Genomic DNA, 21330 nt, shown 5'->3' on the forward strand with positions numbered 1-21330 from the left:
CTGTGCATCAGAGACCTCCTGAGATCTGAGTACCCTGAGGTTCTCTTGGGGGATGGTGAGGGGCTAGGGTCTAACTCTAACCTCTGCTCTAGCCAGAGAAGACCCCTTTCTGCCACCTCTGTTTCTTTTTGTATAGTTAAGAGTGGTGATGGTGGGGTGGCCTTCAGGGTTCCTAGACAGTGGCCCCTCTTGGAAGCCTCGCATGGGGGTCCTATTACTCTTGTGGGTATTTGTTTGAACTTTGAGGTGAAGCACAACACCTGGTATTCTCAGCTAAGAGCAGTCTCTGTGGCTTGTGAACATATATCCTTTAGGTTTTAGCTACAGCTTTGTACAAAGCATTGCACAGACAGGTACAACTAATTTGTATTTGCTATTAAGGACTCTATGACAACAAGAAAATGCATATTGGATACTTTATTTTTGCATATTGACAAAACTCTAGGTCACCCTAAATTATTAGAGTATGATGTTTGATATAATTGTGTACTTTTTTTTCCCATTGTGTAGTTTAAAATAAAACATTAAAACAGAAAACAAAGACACCATAAAAACATATTTGTGGCTCCTTCCCACTTATTGTGCCTCATAATTTTATTTTTCTTCTTTCCACCGCTCCCTTTTTTCATGTTTGCTTTCTCTTTAGTTTCTCTTTCTTACACAGTTGCTTACTTTTTTTTTTTTTTTTAAGAGATGGGGTATCACTATGTTGCCCAGGCTGGTCTCAAACTCCTGGACTCAAGCTATCTTTCTGCCTTGGCCTCCCAAAGTGCTAGGATTACAGGCATGAGCCACTGTGCCCAGCTAGTTGCTTACTTCTTAAGTGACCTAATGGTGACTTCAGTGCTCGAGGGCACTTCCTAGGCTATTTGGTGGCCCTCAGTAATAAAGAGATTGTATAATCTTGTATACTGATTAGCTAATTTATCTTCGTTATAGTATCGTCACTTTCAGTTGATACTACTCCAACTGAAAAAACTAAGCCTACTAACATATGCTAACAAAATACTACTTTTAGTGCATTAAATTGTAAATCAAGTCTGAATTTCCAAAATTTTTTAAGGAAAATGTTTTTAGAAATTGATGATGTTTAGATGGCCAAGATGACACCCATTAGTGGCTCTGACTGTTAAAAAAAATCAAAGAAACAAAACAGACTAGCATTCAGTTTCTGTGGAAGCTTTCTCTTTCTTAACCTTTTTTTCTTCTGCTGTCATTCCAGACACAATTACTAAGCTGCTTACACTACTGGCATGTCCAGATCTGTCTAACTTTCCCTGAATGGATTTCACATTCCTAGGATGTCCATGTAAACTTTTTGACCTGAGAGATGGGAATCCCAAAGTTTGATCTGGCTTCACAGACAGTAAGTTTTCCATCCCATTTCTGTCAGTAATGGTTAGGGACAAGCGAGGGATTCGAGGAATTGCTTCAGCGACATGGTGTTCATCTTCCATATCTGCAAACTGCTCTTTATGCTCGGCTTGCACTGCAGCTTCCGACACAATGTAAGGAATATCTGTGCTATGAGAGCGTGTGATCTTTTGAACTTGGCATTGCCATTCCGTCGTCCATTGCCGGTCCGTGATTGAACTGTACTCTACATCCTGGTTAACCCCACTGACCAGCTTTCTTCCCCGGGAATAGACGAAGCTTCTGGACTTCATTGTTTTACAAGCATTGATCGTTTCATCGGGTAAATAGCGTGTAATTTTGGTTTCTTCCAGGGGATAGGAAATAGTGCCTTCTATATTTGTCGTTTCCATTGTTAGCTGAGTGTTTTGAACATCTGATTTGTCCTGTCCATGTATCACATCTGTTTTATTTAAACTTGGGGAAATAGTTTCTTCTTTTTTAGAGTCTGTCTGTCTTTCATCATCTTCCTTTGAAATCCCAATATCTGGACCTAATTTTGATTCTTCAGCGTTCTTTAAGTCATCTACTGCAAGGTGACTGCCATCTGGGGTTGCTGATGTGCTTGTGCCCAGTGAAAGGTGAAGGCTGTTCTGACATTCTGGAACTAGGTGTGTTTTCGTGTCCTTCTCTTCCTTTATACGGAAGGAACAGGTTTTTTTCCTGACTCCTGTCCCTGGTGACATGGAGAGAGATGTATCCTCAAACAATAACTCTTCTCCATTAAAATGATATCGATACAAGCTGTAGCCATCAGCACTATTGATGCTACTTTGCCGGAGAAGATATGTTGCCTCACATTCAGAAGAAGCCCGGGACCGCGCCTGGATCAGGTCAGACCTGTCGATTCCCACAAGATTTTCAAGAGCATTCACCATTCTGTTTGATAATTCTTCTAGCTGAGCAAGTCGAAGGTCAACAGTCTGCAGGGAAGTTTTCATAAAAGTTTCTCTTTCATTGATTTCTTCCAACCTCATTGACATATTTTCAACTCTGGTGAACACAAAGGGATAGATTTATTAAACTGAGATTAAGTGGATATTAAAAATCAGAAGATAATGTCATTGCTATGTGATTTTTCAGAATTTTAATACATATGGAACTGTTTGAGCATATTTACAAGCTTCACAATCCCCTAACATGACTACTCAAATTACCATGAGGAGCCACTAGAAAATAATGCAAATAACAGTTACTGCGTATAGTACTTACTGCTCAGTCATTGTTCTAAGAGCATAATATTCTCACTAACAGGTACTTACTGAGGTTCAATCCTAGGCTTATTTAATCTTCAGAGCAGTCCTTGGAAGTAGGTCTATTATTATCATCTCCATTTTACAGGTGAGGAAATTAAGTCATGGAGCATATAAGTAATTTCCCCAAAGGTAGGAAGCAGTGGAGCAGGAATTTGAGCACACGCAGCCTAGCTCCAGCACTCACTCCAGTGCTTGTCTCTTAGCTGGTACATCATGCTGCCTGTAGTAATAACAGAAGCTACTAGTGCTTAGTTTTTAGAGCTTTGACTATGGCTGTCAGCAGTGAATGGTTATAACAAAATAAATAAAATTAAAATCCTTATTGAGGTTCAAGGGATTGAGAAAATAAACTGTTAATAATGAAGTTCAGATTATCAGATAGTTTGCTTAAAGGACAGTAGGTGATTTAATTGTCTGAAGAATACCAATAACTTTAAATTATTCTTTATATTTAATAATTAGTATTTCCTTAAGGTTACACACAAAAAAAGAGCATGGGAGATTATAAATGCCTGCTGTTAATTTTTTTTTTTTTTTTTTTAGTTCTTAGAAGATCAGGCAACAGCCTATGAAACCATAATGTTGCCTGGCCTAAAATCCACTGGCACAGACTTCGTTGTATATTTTACTACATACAGTATGAATTATTTCAATAGGAATTTAACTCTAAGAGGTGAGGTATGCCCAGGATTAAGGATTGCTTTCTAAAAGTTGAATTTGTCCCCAGGATGGAGCTGGGAGTCTTGGCTACTCTGTTCTGGCAGTTTCATCCCTGTGTGATGGCAAACACTTAGGTCTGATTCCATTATTCTTTTATTTTCTCCCAGCTTTCTTAAAAACATAGGGAGACTTGGCTTGCATTGCAGTCTGTATGACCCACGAAGGTCTTTGCTACCTTCTCTGCACATCATTATACATGTCCTTACTCGTTCTGCTGGCTCTCCTCTTATCCATCCATTTCACGGTGGTCAGCCACCCCACTCTTTTGTCTTCTGAGCAGTTTGCTTGCCGCTCTTTGGACCGCGAAGTCAGCTCTGTGCTTGACTGCATCTCCTGAAGTCCACCCCCACCCTGCCGCTTCTGCGGCTACCTTGCCCCACCTTCTCCCAGAGTATTTTTTGCTAATGCCACTCTTCTGTTGGCCACATTGACAGCTGTGTTCTGATGTGTCTGTGTTTGTACGTGTGGTTCCTTGGCTTCTATTCTTAACTCTTTTCTTGGGGTGAGAACTATTTATATGTACTATAGGAAACCACATCATTTGAGCAGGAAGGGTCTGGCTTCCTGGAAGTTTGCCACCAGGGAGGACCAAATTCACCATGTATGAGAAGTCCTGGCTTCCTTTTTTTAAAGCCTCTGTATCATAGGCACTGTAGGTTCTAAGGGTTCTCTCTCCTCTTGCATTTCACAGACCAGCAGAAGAATTTTTCACTATTAACTTTCCATTACTTCTGAGTAAGACTTGGCGTTCTTCATTAAAAATAATGGCTCCTGGCCACGCGCAGTGGCTCACACCGGTAATCCCAGCACTTTGGGAGGCCAAAGCCGGTGGATCACTTGGGCCAGGAGTTCGAGACCAGCCTGGCCAATATGGTGAAACCCTGTCTCTACTAAAAACACAAAACTTAGCTGGGCACGATCACGCATGCCTGTAATCCCAGCTACTTGGGAGGCTGAGGCACGAGAATTGCTTGCACCCAGGAGGCGGAGGTTGCAGTGAGCCGAGATCATACCACTGCACTCCAGCCTGGATGGCAGAGCGAGACTCCATCTCAAAAAATAAATAAATAAATAAAGGCTCCCTACTCCCTTCAGATCTATTACCCTGATGATTCCTTTTGTATCAAAAAAAATCCCCACATTGCCCTAGTCAAACTTGAGTTCCTTTACAAACATACAGTAAGAGATATTGCAGCTGTGCAAACTTTTCTAAATAAATACACTGGTGAAATGAAGATGAATATCTTTCCTTTCACAGCTTTTATAGTTTTGCCTATTTTCCCCTTTATTACCTCATTCAGATAACAGCACTCTCAGCCACTCATATATGAAAAACAAACCTCAAAGTCATTGGATTCTTTGGTCTCCCTTATACTAACTCTCTCCTCTCACTTCTCTCCTCTCCCTTCCCTCTGCATTGAATCAGTTACCAAGTTCCTTTTTTGGTGTCTCAAATCTCCCATCCCTACTGCTGCTCCCTTCATTGAAGCTGTGGAAGAAACAATGCTTAATGATGTGCTCTGGGTTCAGAGAAATTGTCAGTTGCTTGTTTGGAGCTTGTGAACAGCTACAACGTGGATACAGCAAATTTTAAACAGCTATGCCAAACGAAGGGAAGTTGCATTGAGTTTTATAGTATGTATGAAAGAAGAAAGATAAAAATGAGTTTAAGTTCACTTACATCTGAAATGATTAACATAAAGGACAAATAAATGAGGATCTATCTCATTTGTTAACCATGATTGGTGACTTCCCATAATTATTTAAAACATGTTTCACAAACCTTGACACCCACACAAAGAGTGGTTTCCATTTCAGACAGAGAAAGGCTATCTAGGAATCAATTTGACAAGAGCCCCACATCTATTTACACATTGAATGGCAGAAAAACACAAGAGAATCCATCATTCATGATAGAGCTCCTAGTGAGATATGATTAATCAGCAAAGAAGTTATTTGTGTAGCTTTCTAAGTCTTAATCCAGCTTTCCTTTCAGCACAGAGTAAATAATATTTTTCAACACATTGGAGAATACAAAAGCATTCCAGATGCAAGTAATTCACTTGGCTTTCCCTTTAATTAAAGTTGATGCTCTCTTAAAGATTTATTTCTTTTCTTTTCTTTTTCTTTTTTCTTTTTTTTTTTTTTTGAGATGGAGTCTTGCTCTGTTGCCCAGACTAGAGTACAGTGGCGCAATTTCCGCTCACTGCAACCTCTGTCTCCCAGGTTCAAGCGATTCTCCTGCCTCAGCCTCCCCAGTAGCTGAGAATACAGGCACCTGCCACCATGCCTGACTAATTTTTGTATTTTTAGTAGAGACGGGGTTTCGCCATGTTGGCCAGGCTGGCCTCAAACTCCTGACCTCAGGTGATCCACCTGCCTCAGCCTCCCAAAGTGCTGGGATTATAGGCATGAGCCACCAAGCCCAGCAAAGATATATTTCTAATATGGATGTGCCACAGCACCTGTTGAAGGACATTTGGGTTGTTTCCATTATTTGGCAAGTATGAAAAGAGCTGCTATAAACATTCATGTACAGGTTTTGTGTGAACATGTTTTCATTTCTGTGGGATAAATACCTAGGAGTTAAATACCTGAGATTGCTGATTCATAGGGTAAATGTATGTTTAACTTTATAAGCAACTGCCCAACCATTTTTCAGAGTGGCTGTACAATTTTTTATTCCTACTAGCAGTGTATGCAAATTCCAGTTGCTCAGCATCCTTCTTGGCTATTGTTATTTTTAATTTTTTTTATTTTTAGCTCTTGTATTCGGTGTGTAAATATATCTCATTCTGGTTTTAATTTTCATTTCACTGATAGCTAATGATGTTGAGCATCTTTTTATGTACATATTTAACAATCTTATGTCCTCTCTGGTGTGTCTAGTCTAATCCTTAGCTCATTTTTTTATTGGGCCATTTTTTCCATATTATGGGTTATTATGGGTTTTAGAGTTCTTTAGATATTTTGTATAAAAGTCTTTTGTCAGATATATGATTGACATGATTATGCTTTTGGTGTTGCATTGAAGAATACTTTGTCTATTCCCAAGTTGTGAAGATTTTCTCTTATGTTTTCTTCCAAACATTTTATAGTTTTGTGTTTTATGTTTAGATCTATGATCCATTTTTAGTTAATTTTTGTATATGTTGAGATCATTTTTTGCATAAGAATGTCCAACTGTCCTAACACTGTTAGTTGAAAAGATGATCATTCGTCGTTGAATTAGTTTTGCACATTTGGGGAAAGAAATCAATTGTCTCTATTTGGGTAGATCTACTCCTGGACTCTTTATTCTGTTCCATTTATGTATGTGTTGGACCCTTCACCAAGACCACACTGTCTTCATTACTATAGCTTCACAGTAAGCCTTAAAACTGGATAGTGTGTTTCCTCTAATGTTATTCTTTTTCAAAATTGTTTTACATAGTCTAGTTCCTTGGCCTTTCCATTTAATTTTCAAAATAAGTTGACATAGCTGGGCACAGTGGTTCATGCCTATAATCCCAGTGCTTCGGGAGACTGAGGTAGGAGGATTGCTTGAGCTCAGGAGTTTGAGACCAGCTTGGGAAACATAGGGAGACCTTGTCTATAACAACAGCAACAACAACAACAACAACAACTGACCTGTATCTACAAAATATCCTGCTTGGATTTTGATTGGTATTGTGTTAAATCTATAGGTAAATTTAGGGAGAATTGACATCTGTGCCACATTGAGTCTTCCAATACATGAATATGGTATATCCTCCCATTTATTTAAGTGATCTTTGATTTCTTTCATCAGCACTTTGTAGTTTTCTGCATATAGACCCATACATATTTTATGAGATTTATACCTAAGTATTTCATTTTTGTTGGAGCTCTGTGAGAATGGTATTATTTTAAAAATTCCAATGTTCAATTACACACTGATGGTATATAGAAATAAGATTAATTTTTGTTGACTTCGTACTCTGTAGCCTTGTTAAATTCACTTATTAATTCTAGGACGTTTTCATTTGTTTCATTTTGTTTTTTAAAGATTTTATGTGATTTTCTACATAGATAATCATCTATAAATAGGAATGTTTTTATGTATTTATGTATTTCTCTCCAAGACATAAGACTTTTTTTCCTTGCCTTATTGCATTGCCTAAGACTTCCAGTACATTGTTGAAGTGGTGAGAGTGGCCATCCTTCCTTGTTCCCAGTTTTAGGGAGAAAGCATTCTGTCTTTCACCATGTTAGCTATAGATTTTATGTAAATGCCATTTGTCAGATTAAGGACGTTCTCTTCTGTTCCTAGTTTGCTGAGAGACTTTTAGAAAATGTATTTTTATCATCATGAATGTTGAATTTCATCAAATGCTTTTTCTGCACCAATTGCTAGAAACATATAGGGTTTTTTCCTTTAAATCATTAATATGGTGGATTACATTGATTGTTTTCAAATATTGACCTAGCCTTTTATTCCTGGGATAAACTACCTGATCGTGGCTAGACTCAATTTGCTAGTATTTTGTTGTGAATTTTTGTGTCTACGTTCATGAGGAATATTGGTCTGTAGTTTTCTTTTTTCAATTGTCTTTGTCTGGTTTTGGTATCATGGTGATGATGGCCTCGGGAAATGAGGTGGGAAGTGACTATAGCATTTACTATAGATTTTACAGTGGTTGTTTTAGGGATTACAAATAGATAGCAACATTTCACAGTATACTTCGCATCAGTATTTCACCACTTCAATTCGAATGTAGGAACATTACTACCATACAGGTCCCTTTCCCATAGCCCCTTGTGCTGCAGTTGTCATATATTGTATCCACATATATTGAAAATGCCATCAGACAGTATGGCAATTTTTGCTTTTGACTGTCAAATATACTTTAAAGAACTCAGAAAGAGAAGACTCATCTTTATGTTTATCAACATATTTATTATTTCTGATGCTCTTCTTTCATTTTTGATGTTCCAAGTTCAATTCTGGTATCATTTCCTTCTGTCTGAAGAATTTCCTGTAGTTATTCTTTTAGAATTGGTGTGCTAGCAATGAATTCTTTGTCTGACTTTTTTTTTCACTTTCATGTTTGAAGAATGTTTTTGTGAGTATGTAATTCTGGGTTGATTATTTTTTTCTTTCAGCACTTTAAAAATATAATGCAGGCCATGGAGACCTGTGCCTGTAATCCCAGCTACTCGGGAGTTGTGGTGGGAGGGTTGCTTGAGCCCAGGTGTTTGAGTTCAGTCTGGGCAACATAGGAGACCTCGGCTCAAAAAATAAATAAAATTTAAAATTAAAAACATAGTGCTACTTCCTTCTGACCTCCAAGGTTTCCGATGAGAAATCTGCCATCATTCAAATCACTGTTCTCCAGTAAGTAATGTGTCATTTTTCTCTGGTCAATTTTTTTCTTTGCTGTCAATTTTTTTCCCTCTGTCTTTAGTTTGTGGCCCTTCATTTGATATGGATTCATTTGAGTTAGTCCTGTTTAGCATTCTCTACATTTATTTAATCTGTGGGTTTATGTCTTTCTTCAAACCTGGGAGGTTTTCAGTGATTTCTTCAAGTAGTTTTTCTGCATCATGCTCTTTCTCTTCTGGGACTCTTATAATACAAATGTTATACCTTTTGTTATTGCCCCACACTTCTCTGAGGCTTTGGGCTTTTTCTTTAGCCCATTTACTCTCTTGTTCAAATTAATATCTTCAAGTTTACTCTCTCCTCTGTAATCCCTGTTTTGCTATTGAGCCTATCCAATGAATTTTTCATTTCATTTACTATATTTTTTGGTAAAATTTTCTTTGGATTTTCTTAATATCTTCTATTCTTTCTCTGAGACTTTCTAGTTTTCTGTTAGTTTCCAGAGCCTTTGCAATTTTGTTAAAGCATTTTCATAATAGCTGCTTTAAAGCCTTTGTCAGATAATTTCAACATCTGTGTTATCTTGACATTGACATTTACTGATTGTCTTTTTTTCCCAGGTGAGTTGAGATTTTCTAGATTCTGCATACTCCAAATAATTTTGGATTGTAGCCTGACATTTTGAACATTATACCACATCACTCTGAATCTTGTTTAATTTTCATGGGGAATGTTGATTTGTTTTGTTTTAGCAGGTGATCAACCTGGTTAGTTTCAGGCTGCAAGTTCCGACATGCTTTCTGTGGACTGTGATTCCAATGCCAGTTCAGTTTTCAAAGTCTTTGCAGTGCTATTGAGATCTGATCTAGGTGCGTGCAGTCCAGTAGTCAGTCTGGGACCTTGGTAGCAGTCTGGTCATTACTTCAGTTCTTATTGTCTTTGAGATCTTTCTTCTTTTTACGTGTGGGTCTTTATAGTTATAAATATCCTTCTGAATACTGCTTTTACTGTATCCCATAAATTTTGGTATGTTGTGTTTTCATTTTGTTCACCTTGAAGTATTTTCTAATTTCTCTTGTGATTTCTTCTTTGATCTATTGATTATTTAAGAGTGTGTTGTTTAATTGTCACATATTTGTAAATTTTCCAAATTTTCATTTGTTATTAATTTATCATTTTATTTTGTTGTGGCCTGAGAATACACTTTGTTTAACCTTAATCTTTTTAAAACTTATTGAGACTTGTTTTATGGCCTAACAGATGATGTATCTTGGAAAATGTTCCATATGCTTATAAAATGAATATATATTTTGCTGTTGTTGAGTGTTCTGTTGATGTCTGTTACCTTGAGTTGGCATATAGTATTGGCCAAGGCTTCTATTTTCTTAATGAACTTCTGTCTAGTTCTAGTATTAGTGAAAGTGGAATATTAGAGCCTACAACTATTATTTGAGAACTATCTGCTTCTCCCTGCAATTCTGTCAGTTTTTGCTTCATATCTTATGAGGCTCTGCTATTGGGTGCATATATGTTAATAATTGTTATATCTTTTTGATATAGTTACCTTTTTAATCATTATATCATGAATATCATGTCCTTCTTTGTCTCTAGTGACAATATTTGTCTTAGAGTCTATTTTACCTGATAGGTGTAGCCACTCCAACTATTTTTTGATTTCTGTTTGCATGAAATATCTTTTTCCATTCTTTTACTTTAAAACTTTAAAAATCTTTGAATCTGAAGTGAGTCTCTGTAGACAGCATGTAATTACACCATATTTTAAATATTCATTGTGCTAGTCTCTGTCTTAGAGAGCTTTATCTATTTACATTTAATATAATTACTGGTAAGGAAGAACTTACCTCTGCCATACTGCTATTTATTTTCTATATGTTATGTCTTTTTTTGTCCCTCAACTCCATCATTACTGCTTTCTTCTATGTTAAATAGGTATTTTCTAGTGTATCATTTTAATTCACTTAATATTTCTTTTCTTTTTTAAGATATGGGGCCCTGCTATGTTTCCTAGGCTGGCCTTGAACTCCTGGGCTTAAGTGATCTTCCTGCCTTAACCTCTTGAGTGGCTGGGACTACAGGCATGCACTACCACACCTGGCTCTTGTTCTTTCTTTTATCATATGTTTTTGAGTTATTTTCTTAGTGCTTGCCCTGGGGATTATCACTAACATCTTAATTTATAACAGTCTACTTTAATTTAATGCCAATTACTCTTTTTTTTTTTTTTGAGATGGAGTGTTACTCTGTTGCCCAGGCTGAAGAGCAGTGGCAAGATCTCGGCTCACTGCAACCTCTGCCTCCTAGGTTCAAGTGATTCTCGTGCCTCAGCCTCCTGAGCAGCTGGGATTACAGGCATGTGCCACCACACAGGCTAATTTTTGTATTTTCAGTAGAGATGGGGTTTCACTATGTTGGCCAGGCTGGTCTCGAACTCTTGACCTCAGGTGATCCACCTGCCTTCGCCTCCCAAAGTGCTGGGATTAGAGGTGTGAGCCCTTGTATCTGGCCTAACACCAATTATTTTCAATAATATACACAAACTTTACTCTTGTAAAGCTCCATCCTCCCCCCATGTTATTCTGTTATTATCACAAATTACAACTTGGTACATTGTGTACCCATCAACATAGATTTGTAATGATTGCTTTATGTGGTTGTCTTGTAAATCATGTAGAAATAAAAAGTAGTTACAAACAAAAAATACATTTATAATGTCTTTTATATTTACCCATGTAGTTACATTTAATGGTCCTCTTTATTTCTTCATGTGGATTTTAAGTTATTGTCTTATGTCTTTTCATTTCTGCCTGAAAAACTATCTTTAGTATCCCTTGTAGTAGGTTTGCTAGTAATGAATTCTCTCAGTTCTTGGTTATCTGGGAATATCTTAATTTATCCTTCATTTTTAAAGAATAGTTTTGCTGCATATATAATTTTTAGTGGACACTGTTTTTCTTTCAGCACATTGACTATGTCATCCCAAGGTCTTCTGGTCTTCCTGGCTTCTGATGAGAGGTCAGCCTTTTTATCTAATTAAGCATCCTTTGCATGTGATGAGTTGCTTCTCTCTTGCTGCTTTCAAGATTCTTTTCCTTTGGCTTTTAACAGTTTGACTATAATGTTAATTAGTATAGATCTCCTTGAGTTTATCCTACTTGGAGTTCATTGAGCTTCTTGGATATGTAGATTCATATCTTTCATTAAATTTGTAAAATTTTGGCCGTTTTCTTTAAATATTGTTTCTGCCACTTTCCCTTCTCTCCTTCTATAACTCTCATAATGCCTATGTTGTTCTGCTGGATGGTGTTCTACAGGTTTCAGACTGTTCAATTTCTCTTCATTTCTTCCCCCTGTTCCTTAGACTGGGTAATTTTAACTGATTTATCTTCCAGTTTGCTGATTCTTTAATCTGCCTGCTTAAATGTGCTATAGGACCTTTAGAGTGAATTTTTCATTTCAGTTATTGTACTTTACAATGTCAGAATTTCCTTCCCTTCCTTCCTTCCTTTCTTTTTTTTTTTTTTTTTGACACTGTCTTGCTCTATTGTCCAGGCTGGAATGTAGTGGCAAGATCACAGCTCACTGCAGCCTTGAATTCCTGGGCCCAAGCAATCCTCCCACCTCAGCCTCCCAAGTAGCTAGGACTACCGGCACCACCATGCTCTGCCAGTTGCCATGATATGCACCACCATGCCTGTCCAGTTTTAAAAATGATTTTATGTAGATGGTGTCTTGCTATGTTGCCCAGGCTGGTCTTGAACTCCTGGCTTCAAGCAATCCTCCCTCCTTGGTCTCCCAAAGCTCTGGGATTACAGGCATGAGTCACTGTGCCTGACATATTTTTTAAAAAAAATATATAATTTCTACCTCTTTTTTTTTGAGACCTCATCTACTACTTGATATAATTTCCACCTCTTTATTGATAGTCTCTTATTTGGTGAAAAATCCTTCTCATACTTTCCTTTAGTTCTTTAGAGATGATTTCCTTTAGGTCTTTAAATCTATTTAAAATAGCTAAAATAGTTGAGTTAAACTCTGTGTTAAAACGTCTAATATCCAGGATTCCTAAGGGATGGTTTTTAAGATTGTCCTTTTTCCTGTGTGTGGACCATAGTTTCTTATTTCTTTGCATGTTTGTCATTTTTATTTAAAAGTGGACATGTTGAGTATTATAACGTGGCAATTCTAAAAATCAGATTCTCTCCCCTCTCAGGCTTGTTGTTATTGCTTCTTAGTGTAGTTGTTGTTTGTTTAGTGATTTTTCTGAAATAATTTTGTAAAGTCTATATTCTTTATGTTGTGTGGCCACTAAAGTTTGCATTTTATTAGCTTAGTGGTCAGTTAATACTTAGAGATTTCCTTAAATGTGTGGAACAAAACAACAAAATCTTCTAGTCTTTTCTGAGAAGCTGTATGTGTATACAGGGGCACATCTTCAACACTCAGGCAGTTTACATCTTTGCCTTAGCCTTCACTTCCTGCTTGCACAGAGCCTCAAGATCAAGTCAGCCAGAAATAAGCTTATAGCCTTCTCAGGTCTTTCTGAGTATACACACAGCCCTATGCATGCACATAGCTTTCTAAATTCCCAGGAATGTGTTAGAGCTTTTCAAAGCTCTTATGGACATAAGTTTTTCTCCCTAGTTTTTTGGTTAGTCTATTGTTTGCCCCAGCTGTCATCCGTCACCCCAGGGAGCAAGCACTAAACCCTTTGCCTGTAAATGTTTTTGACAACCCTTCCTCCACCCCTTCTAACTAGAAGCTTTAGTACTGGGCCTGTTCTAACTCAGGTGAAATAAAGACGAACCTTTCAGCTAGACTTTCAAGGAGCTGCTCTGTAATTACAAAACAAGTAATTATAATTCTTTGCATATGAGATTCTTTCTGCTCCTACTGGTACCAGGAATGCAGATTGTTGTTTTCAAGGTGACTACTAAACTGGAGAGCAGAGGATAGGACAGGGCTAAGTTAAAATGTCACAAAGCTCACTTTTCTTATCAAGATCCAGCCATTTTGTTTAAATAAGAATGCCCTAGGTTGCTTAATAAGCCATTGCTTAATTTCCAGAGTGCCACAAAATATAGACTCTGACAGTTTTTGCCAACTTTGTTGTTGCTTTTATGGTGGGGCAGAATTCCAGAGTTCCTTACTCTACCTGCTTTTGTTCATGTCACCCCATTCAATGCCTTTGGTATGTGAATAAGGAGCAGACTCCTCCACCCCTGACAGACACAGTCTGCAGGTGAGCTCTGGAGTTCATAACTTTATGGCATTACTTTTTCAAGTTCCCCCCTCTCACTATCTCCCTGCTATCTCCAGTTCCTCAGAGCTCCCGTTTGCTATCCTCCAGCCAGAAAGCTGGGGCTCAAATCAATCCTCTGTGCCCTGCCCTTCCACGATTGCACTTACTGCCAGGGCCAAGTGACAGGAAGACACAGAGAGCAAAGAACAACGATTGACTTCACCCTCTTGAATTTTGATGCAGTAGGTAGGGACTTCACCAGACCACTGGATTTCCTGCACCTGACTTGAGGCAGGGGGTGGGGGTGGGGCTATGGGACAATAGAAAGAGGAAAAAGGTACTCTTGGAATAAACAGATGAGATTATAAGCAGATGAGATGAGGTCAAAGAATAATTTCATTTAATATTAAAAGATATATAACCTTGGCTGGGCACGGTGGCTCACGCCTGTAATCCCAGCACTTTGGGAGGCAGAGGCAGGTGAATCACCTGAGGTCAGGAGTTCCAGACCAGTCTGAACAACATGGCAAAACCCCATCTCTACTAAAAAATAAAAATAAAAAATTAGCTGGGCATGGTGGCATGCGCCTGTAATCCCAGCCACTTGGGGGCTGAGGCAGGAGAATTTCTTGAACCCAGGAGGCGGAGGTTGCAGTGAGCTGAGATCGTGCCATTGCACTCCAGCCTGGGTGACAGAGCGAGACTCCATCTTAAAAAAAAAAAAAAAAAGAAAAGAAAAGAAAAGAAAAAGAAAAAAGATATATGACCTCATTTTGTACCCCAAGCTGATAAAGGAAAAATTGTTAGTTATAAGGAACCTCCAATGTCTTCTCACTCCAATCCAAAAAGATAACACAGAAACACAACCACATCAATCTTTGCTTTAAAACAGTAGCAGCTTCCTATCACACTTAAGATAAAAACACAATTTCATTGCAGTGTTGAATGCAATGAACACACCAAAGAGTGTATTAAAGGAAAACCTTATAATCTCCATTGGCAACCCTATTCTATGATTTGGACATTGACACTTTCTCATACTATGTAAAGTGCTATGAAAATGTAGCTTTAACTCTTTCCTTCCATCCATGGCAGCCCTTAATCTTAACATCCTATAGAGATTTCTGTTCCTCATATACATTCAAAGCTCTAGAGAATCTGCCCTCATCTTCCCATCCTGTCTCATCTTGTTCTTCATCCCCACATTTCCTCAAGGACCCTTTGCAAACATGCCGTCATCACCAAAATTAAAAAATAAAATAATCTTAGAACTTGAGAACCCCAAATGCCAAGGCATTTTATGACCCCAGCTGTGAGAAAACCTGTCCTAGAGCTTTCAGCTACCTCTGATGTTTGTGGAAGAACTAGATAAATGAAAGCTGTCTTGGTGATGTCAGGGACCTCAGCCATTGCATATAAACGTATGTTACTATCCTGGCTTTAGGCATGATTTAATTAGATTATCGTGGCTGTGTTATTTATTATAGGGTTTGCAAAATTTTCCAAAATAATATTCACTTTACAAAATATGCCAATACCCTCAAATATTTCAAATCACATAGTGAAATAACTTATAACTATGTTTTTAGTATAACAAGTATTCAGCGCTAATACATGATTTCTTTGAATAGTGGTACTTTTGTGATGCAAAGTGTGCTTTCTTACACACGGTGACACTGATTTCTGATCAGGTTGATTATCTTCCTTTCCCTCCAATTGAAGTTTGTGGCTTCTGTAACTATTTCTGGGTTTGGATTTACTTGTAGATGCTATAAGTAGCTCCACTAGGTTTTTATTTTTCACATTATGGTAGCACTGACTTCACAGAAAAAATTCCACTTATGAATACTTTTGAAAAGGGCATTAATGAGGCCATTTTTCTAACCACCAAATACATGATTTCTTAACTGGCAGGCCTAAGAGCAATTCCTGAGGGCCACCCTCCATCCTTTTGTATCAAAGGAAACTATAAACAAATGAAATCTATAAACTGTCTGGGCCCCAGTTAATCATTCTCCTGACTTTGAATAGAAATTTGAGCTGCACTTGATTTATTACAATATGTGCTCTGTCCTTAACTGCATCATGTGTACTGCTACTAAAGTCATGAGGAGCCCAGAACCGCATGTGCTTAATCAGTCTTGATTAATAATAGCTGTGTCCCTCCATGCCCATATTTATCTTTTGACTCACAGATTAAATCTTCAGGCTTTTCTGTTAAAAGGATACACCTGAATGCCCTAATCAGTCTCAAAACCTGGCGTACACACACACACATGCAAAACTTGTTTTTTAAATTAAGAAAGTCAGCCGGTTTCGGTGGTTCACGCCTGTAATTCTAGCACTTTGGGAGGCCGAGGTGGGCAGATCACCTGAGGTCAGGAGTTCGAGACCAGCCTGACCAACATGGTGAAATCCCCGTCTCTACTAAAACTACAAAAATTAGCCGGACATGGTGGCGTGCGTCTGTAGTCCCAGCTACTTGGGAGGCTGAGGCAGAACAAAGGTTGCTTGAACCTGGGAGGCAGAGGTTGCAGTGAGCCGAGATCACGCCACTGCACTCCAGCCTGGGCAACAGAGCAAGACTCTGTCTCAAAATAAATAAATAAATAAAATAAAGTAAAAGATTGTACCAGATTAACAACTGACATTACATATCATGACTCTTTTTGTTTAATTCGGTTTTGAGAAAAAACAAAAGCTGTTTCTGATTAACATGTGGCCAGTGTCAGTGTTCCCTTTGAGATGTGCCCATCCACATTTGCATCGGGATGAAGCTACTCCACCAGCCCCTCTTTATTGTACTTCTGTCCCTGGGGAGTGATTTGTCAAACATTAACAACAGTTGCAGCATGACAGCAACTAAATTAAATGAATTAAATGAAACTGTGTACTCTGTGAACTGTAAATGCTACACAAGTATCAAAGGACATGGCTGTGTGAATATCACTGCAAATCTTCTCTATATCGGGGTATACCTATTATTAAGGATATTTGATTTTGAACATGATGCCACTAAGCCTGAAGGTGGTTAAATGAAAACATACTTTTTGTTAAGGGGTTGTACATAATGTGTTCTGTTTCATTCAAATAATAGATACGACAGTACATGAATTTGTGGAACTTTTGCATTAACTTCTAAGAGAATACCTATGTATGGCATAACTTTATTGGACTTTGCATAGACTCTTGTCTATTAAACATAAGGTCCCAACTCATGTCCTTGTGGTAAGAGTCCCTGTGTGTCTTTCCTAGGAAGGACTGAAACATCTGGAGTTCTGTAGTAAGCCAGTTGTTAAAACTGGTTTTTTTTAATTTTATATATTTATTTATTTATTATTTATTTTATTTTATTTTTGAGATGGAGTTTCGCTCTATCACCCAGGCTGGAGTGCAGTGGCGCGATCTCGGCTCACTGCAACCTCTGCCTCCCGAGTTCAAGCAACTGTCCTGCCTCAGCCTCCCAAATAGCTGGGATTACAGGCATGTGCCACCACGCCTGGCTATTTTTGTATTTTTAGTAGAGATGGGGTTTCACCATGTTGGTCAGGCTGGTCTCGAACTCCTGACCTCAGGTGATCTGCCCGCCTCGGCCTCCCAAAGTGCTGGGATTACAGGCGTGAGCCACCACACTTGGCCTTTTAAATTTTAAATTTATTTCATTTTTCATTTTATTTTTGAGATGGACTTTCACTTTTGTTGCCCAGGCTGGAGTGCAATGGCGCAATCTCGGCTCACTGCAACCTATGCCTCCTGGGTTCAAACAATTCTCCTGCCTCAGCCTCCAGCTGGGATTACAGGCATGCGCCACCATGCCCAGCTAATTTTTTGTATTTAGTAGAGACGGGGTTTCACCATGTTGGTCAGGCTGCTCTCTAACTCCTGACCTCAGGTGATCCACCTGCCTCAGCACCCAAAGTGCTGGATTACAGGGATGAACCACCAGCACCCAAAGTGCTGGATTACAGGGATGAACCACCACACCTGGCCTTTTTAAATTTTTGAGACAGAGTCTCACTCTGTTGCCCAGGCTGGAGTGCAGGGGTGCAATCTTGGCTCACTGCAAACTCCACCTCTCCGGTTCAAGTGATTCTCGTGCCTCAGTAGCTGGGATTACTGGTATGTGCCACTACACCCGGCTAATTTTTGTAATTTTAGTAGAGATGGAGTTTTGCCCTATTGGCCAAGCTGGTCTCGAACTCCTGGCCCCAAGCGATCAGCCCACCTTGACCTCCCAAAGTGCTGAAATTACAGGCGTGAGACACTGTGCCCAGCCTAAAACTTGTTTTATATGCAGTTATCTTTTCAGGGGAAACAGTCGCCCTTCACCTGCAAGGAATCTCATAAATTATATGGGAACATTTCCTTAATGATAGAGTTAAATGTTAACATAAAGACATGATGTTAGTGGAGCTAGGTCCAGTTCCTACTTGAAGAAACCCCTGTTTCAAGATCCCATGGTATTCTACACTTGAGTTGTAAAACTATTCCTACCCTATAATTTAATTCCAGAACTACTGATCATAAAGTTGTCTTATCCACTCTAAATTTTACATCCAGCTATTTTAATTTCCATCCACTTCTTCATACAGGGCTGCCTTTTACATTTAGTAGTTATAGGAAGAACATCAGGATAGAACCTTGCTGTGCTTACTTACAGAGTTTTTATGTGTGAAAGACTAAATGAAGACTAATCATAAAAGAACAAAACTCACGTCTTTCTTTCTTTTTTTTTTTTTTTTTGAGAGGGAGTCTCTGTCACCCAGGCTGGAGTGCAATCAATGGCGCTATCTCGGCTCAGTGCAACCCCTCACCTCTCGGGTTCAAGCGATTCTCCTGCCTCAGCCTCCCGAGTGGCTAGGATTACAGATGCTTACCACCACTCCCAGCTAATTTTTGTATTTTTAGTAGAGATGGGATTTCACCATATTGGTCAGGTTGGTCTTGAACTCCTGACCTCAAGTGATCCGCCCACCTCAGCCTCCCAAAGTGCTGGGATTACAGGCTTTCTCCACCACGCCTGGCTAATTTTTGTATTTTTAGTAGAAATGGGGTTTTACCATGTTGACCAGGTTGTTCTTGAACTCCTGACCTCAAGTGATCCGCCCACCTTGGCCTCCCAAAGTGCTGGGATTACAGGCTTTCGCCACCACGCCTGGCTAATTTTTGCATTTTTAGTAGAAACGGGGTTGTACCATGTTGACCAGGTTGGTCTTGAACTCCTGACCTCAAGTGATCCACCCACCTTGGCCTCCCAAAGTGCTAGGATTACAGGCATGAGCCACTGCTCCCGGCCAAGACTCATGTCTTTCTTCTGGCTTTTTCATTCTCTGTACTAAACAGTATACTGAATAGTTACTAAAAGAATATTAAGCTTTCTGGGATTCTAGCTCTATGCTGCCTCATTTAAATATACCCCAGACTTCCTGGGTTTATAGAATTCAAGTCACCTAATCATTAGCCTTTTCTGGTTATGCTCTGTTTTCTATTCAGGCCAGATTCTGTGGTTGGCGACGAAGTGAAGCCCTCATTAATAACCTACGTTCTTTCTCCCTTACTTGCAACACGTTAGTGCCAATCCCTAACCCTCCACCTATTGCTACCAGGACTCCAGGACTAAGCAAGGGTATTTGGTGCCTGGAGGCAATGTCATATGTTTATGCTGCCATTTGCAAACACTAGCGTCTTTGAGGTCTCTCCACAGACTGGTTCTTGGGCGCATGGCCTCCTTCAGCACCCACGCCGTATGTACAGTTTTCTTTCTGTATCCCTGCCTTTCGGCTGTACGGTGTCACCGATGAAGGTCATGGGAACCACAATGACCTGGCCCAGTACAAAGCCATGTTATCTAATTTAACTTGCATCTTCATTATTCCTGCCAAGCAATCCTGGTTATCTCCCTTCCTGCCATATTTCCCCTAAAAGTGAACTCACTTGACTTGAATCCTTCCTACTGGCTTTAAGTCAGTGATGTTGATTGTTGGGGAGGTATACTTTGCCCATGCCCAGTTTTTCTTTCTATGTGTGTGGACTTTTCATTAGTAATGCTCTGACCTCATTCCAGGCCTTTATTTATTTTGGAGGAGGACTGCTCATTTGGTTGGAGATTGGGGACCAGGACACCGCATGCTTGTCTCTCTCTTTGTCTTGGTCTTCTGGTAGGCTTAGCATGCAGGCTAACTCTGCCTGTGGGAAGCGAGGCCTGCGGTGGCTGGTGCTGCCTGTGGCTAAGTGGGTATTCCTAATTCTGGCTGAGTAGTAGGCAAGAATGAAGCCACACCCTCCAGTACAACTTTTATTACTAATAAAACTGATATTTTTTTTCTCTATCCTCCTGAAGTCTGCATCTGTCTCTCAATTGGCTTTCAAAGTCAGATCAGGAACGAGGGTGTCATCCACTGGCACATCAAAATTTCAACATTTAATACCATCTCCTTCCTATTATCCAAGCAACCTTGAACCCTATGAATTTAGAAGATTAAGGTATTCAGACAGGATCATCCCCAAACGTCTTCCCCATCACTGCACATTTGCCATTCTACAACCTTCTCTACATTCAAGGAATCCCCCACCTCCTTCCTAAGACTGATCTCTCTTTCAGTTCCTCTAGTTACTATCTTGTCTTCTTCTAGGTAGGTCTCCATTACCAGTCATTTCTCTTTCTGGTCACATGGGAAGAGGATGCCAAATAAAAAGATTTCAAAGCCACAAATTTCTGATTTCCCATCAAGCCTGCAGGCAATCCAGGATGGGGCATGATGTCTCATGCCTGTAATCCCAGCACTTTGGGAAGCTAAGGCAGGAGGACTGCTTGAGGATTGCTTGAGGCCAGGAGTTCCAGACCAGCCTGGGCAACATAGTGAGATCCTGTATCTACAAAATATACAAAAATTAGCTGGGTGTGGTCGTGCACGCCTGTAGCCTCAGCTACTCAGGAGGCTGAGGCAGGAGACTCACTTGAGCCCAGGAATTTGAGGCTGTAGTGAGCTATGATCATCCCACTGTACTCCAGCCTGGAAAACAAAGCAGTACCCTCTCTCTAGAATTTAAAAAAAAAAAAAAAAAGACAAAACACTTTAATCCATATCCACAAATCTGACAAGAAACCACTTAACCCAGAAAGTTTTGGGGGAATCAGAAAATGCTATTATAGGTTTAGCTCATCTAAGACCCATAGCTTCTTAAGTACAAGGCCAACTACATTTAAAATGTATAATTTATGAGTTATATCCTGCATATTGTGAAATGTCAGACATTAATAAAATGTATGTAAATGGAGGTAGACGATATAAAAAAAGCAAAGAAGAGGCAACGTACCCCACATATTTCAAAATCCT

At 39.2% G+C, this 21330-nt stretch overlaps 1 protein-coding gene across 1 annotated transcript in view; it reads right to left on the minus strand.

Annotated features, from left to right (window-relative positions):
• Positions 1-445: 445 nt before the first annotated feature.
• TRPM1 (transient receptor potential cation channel subfamily M member 1) overlaps positions 446-21330 on the minus strand; it is a 110028-nt gene continuing 89143 nt past the window's right edge. Inside the window, exon 29 of the mRNA XM_054451996.2 lies at positions 446-2406. Coding sequence (XP_054307971.2) covers positions 1158-2406 — 1249 coding nt within the window. The 3' untranslated portion in view covers positions 446-1157. The remainder of the gene's footprint in view (positions 2407-21330) is intronic.

Source organism: Pongo pygmaeus, chromosome 16 (genome assembly GCF_028885625.2).
Source record: "Pongo pygmaeus isolate AG05252 chromosome 16, NHGRI_mPonPyg2-v2.0_pri, whole genome shotgun sequence".
NCBI lineage: Eukaryota > Metazoa > Chordata > Mammalia > Primates > Hominidae > Pongo > Pongo pygmaeus.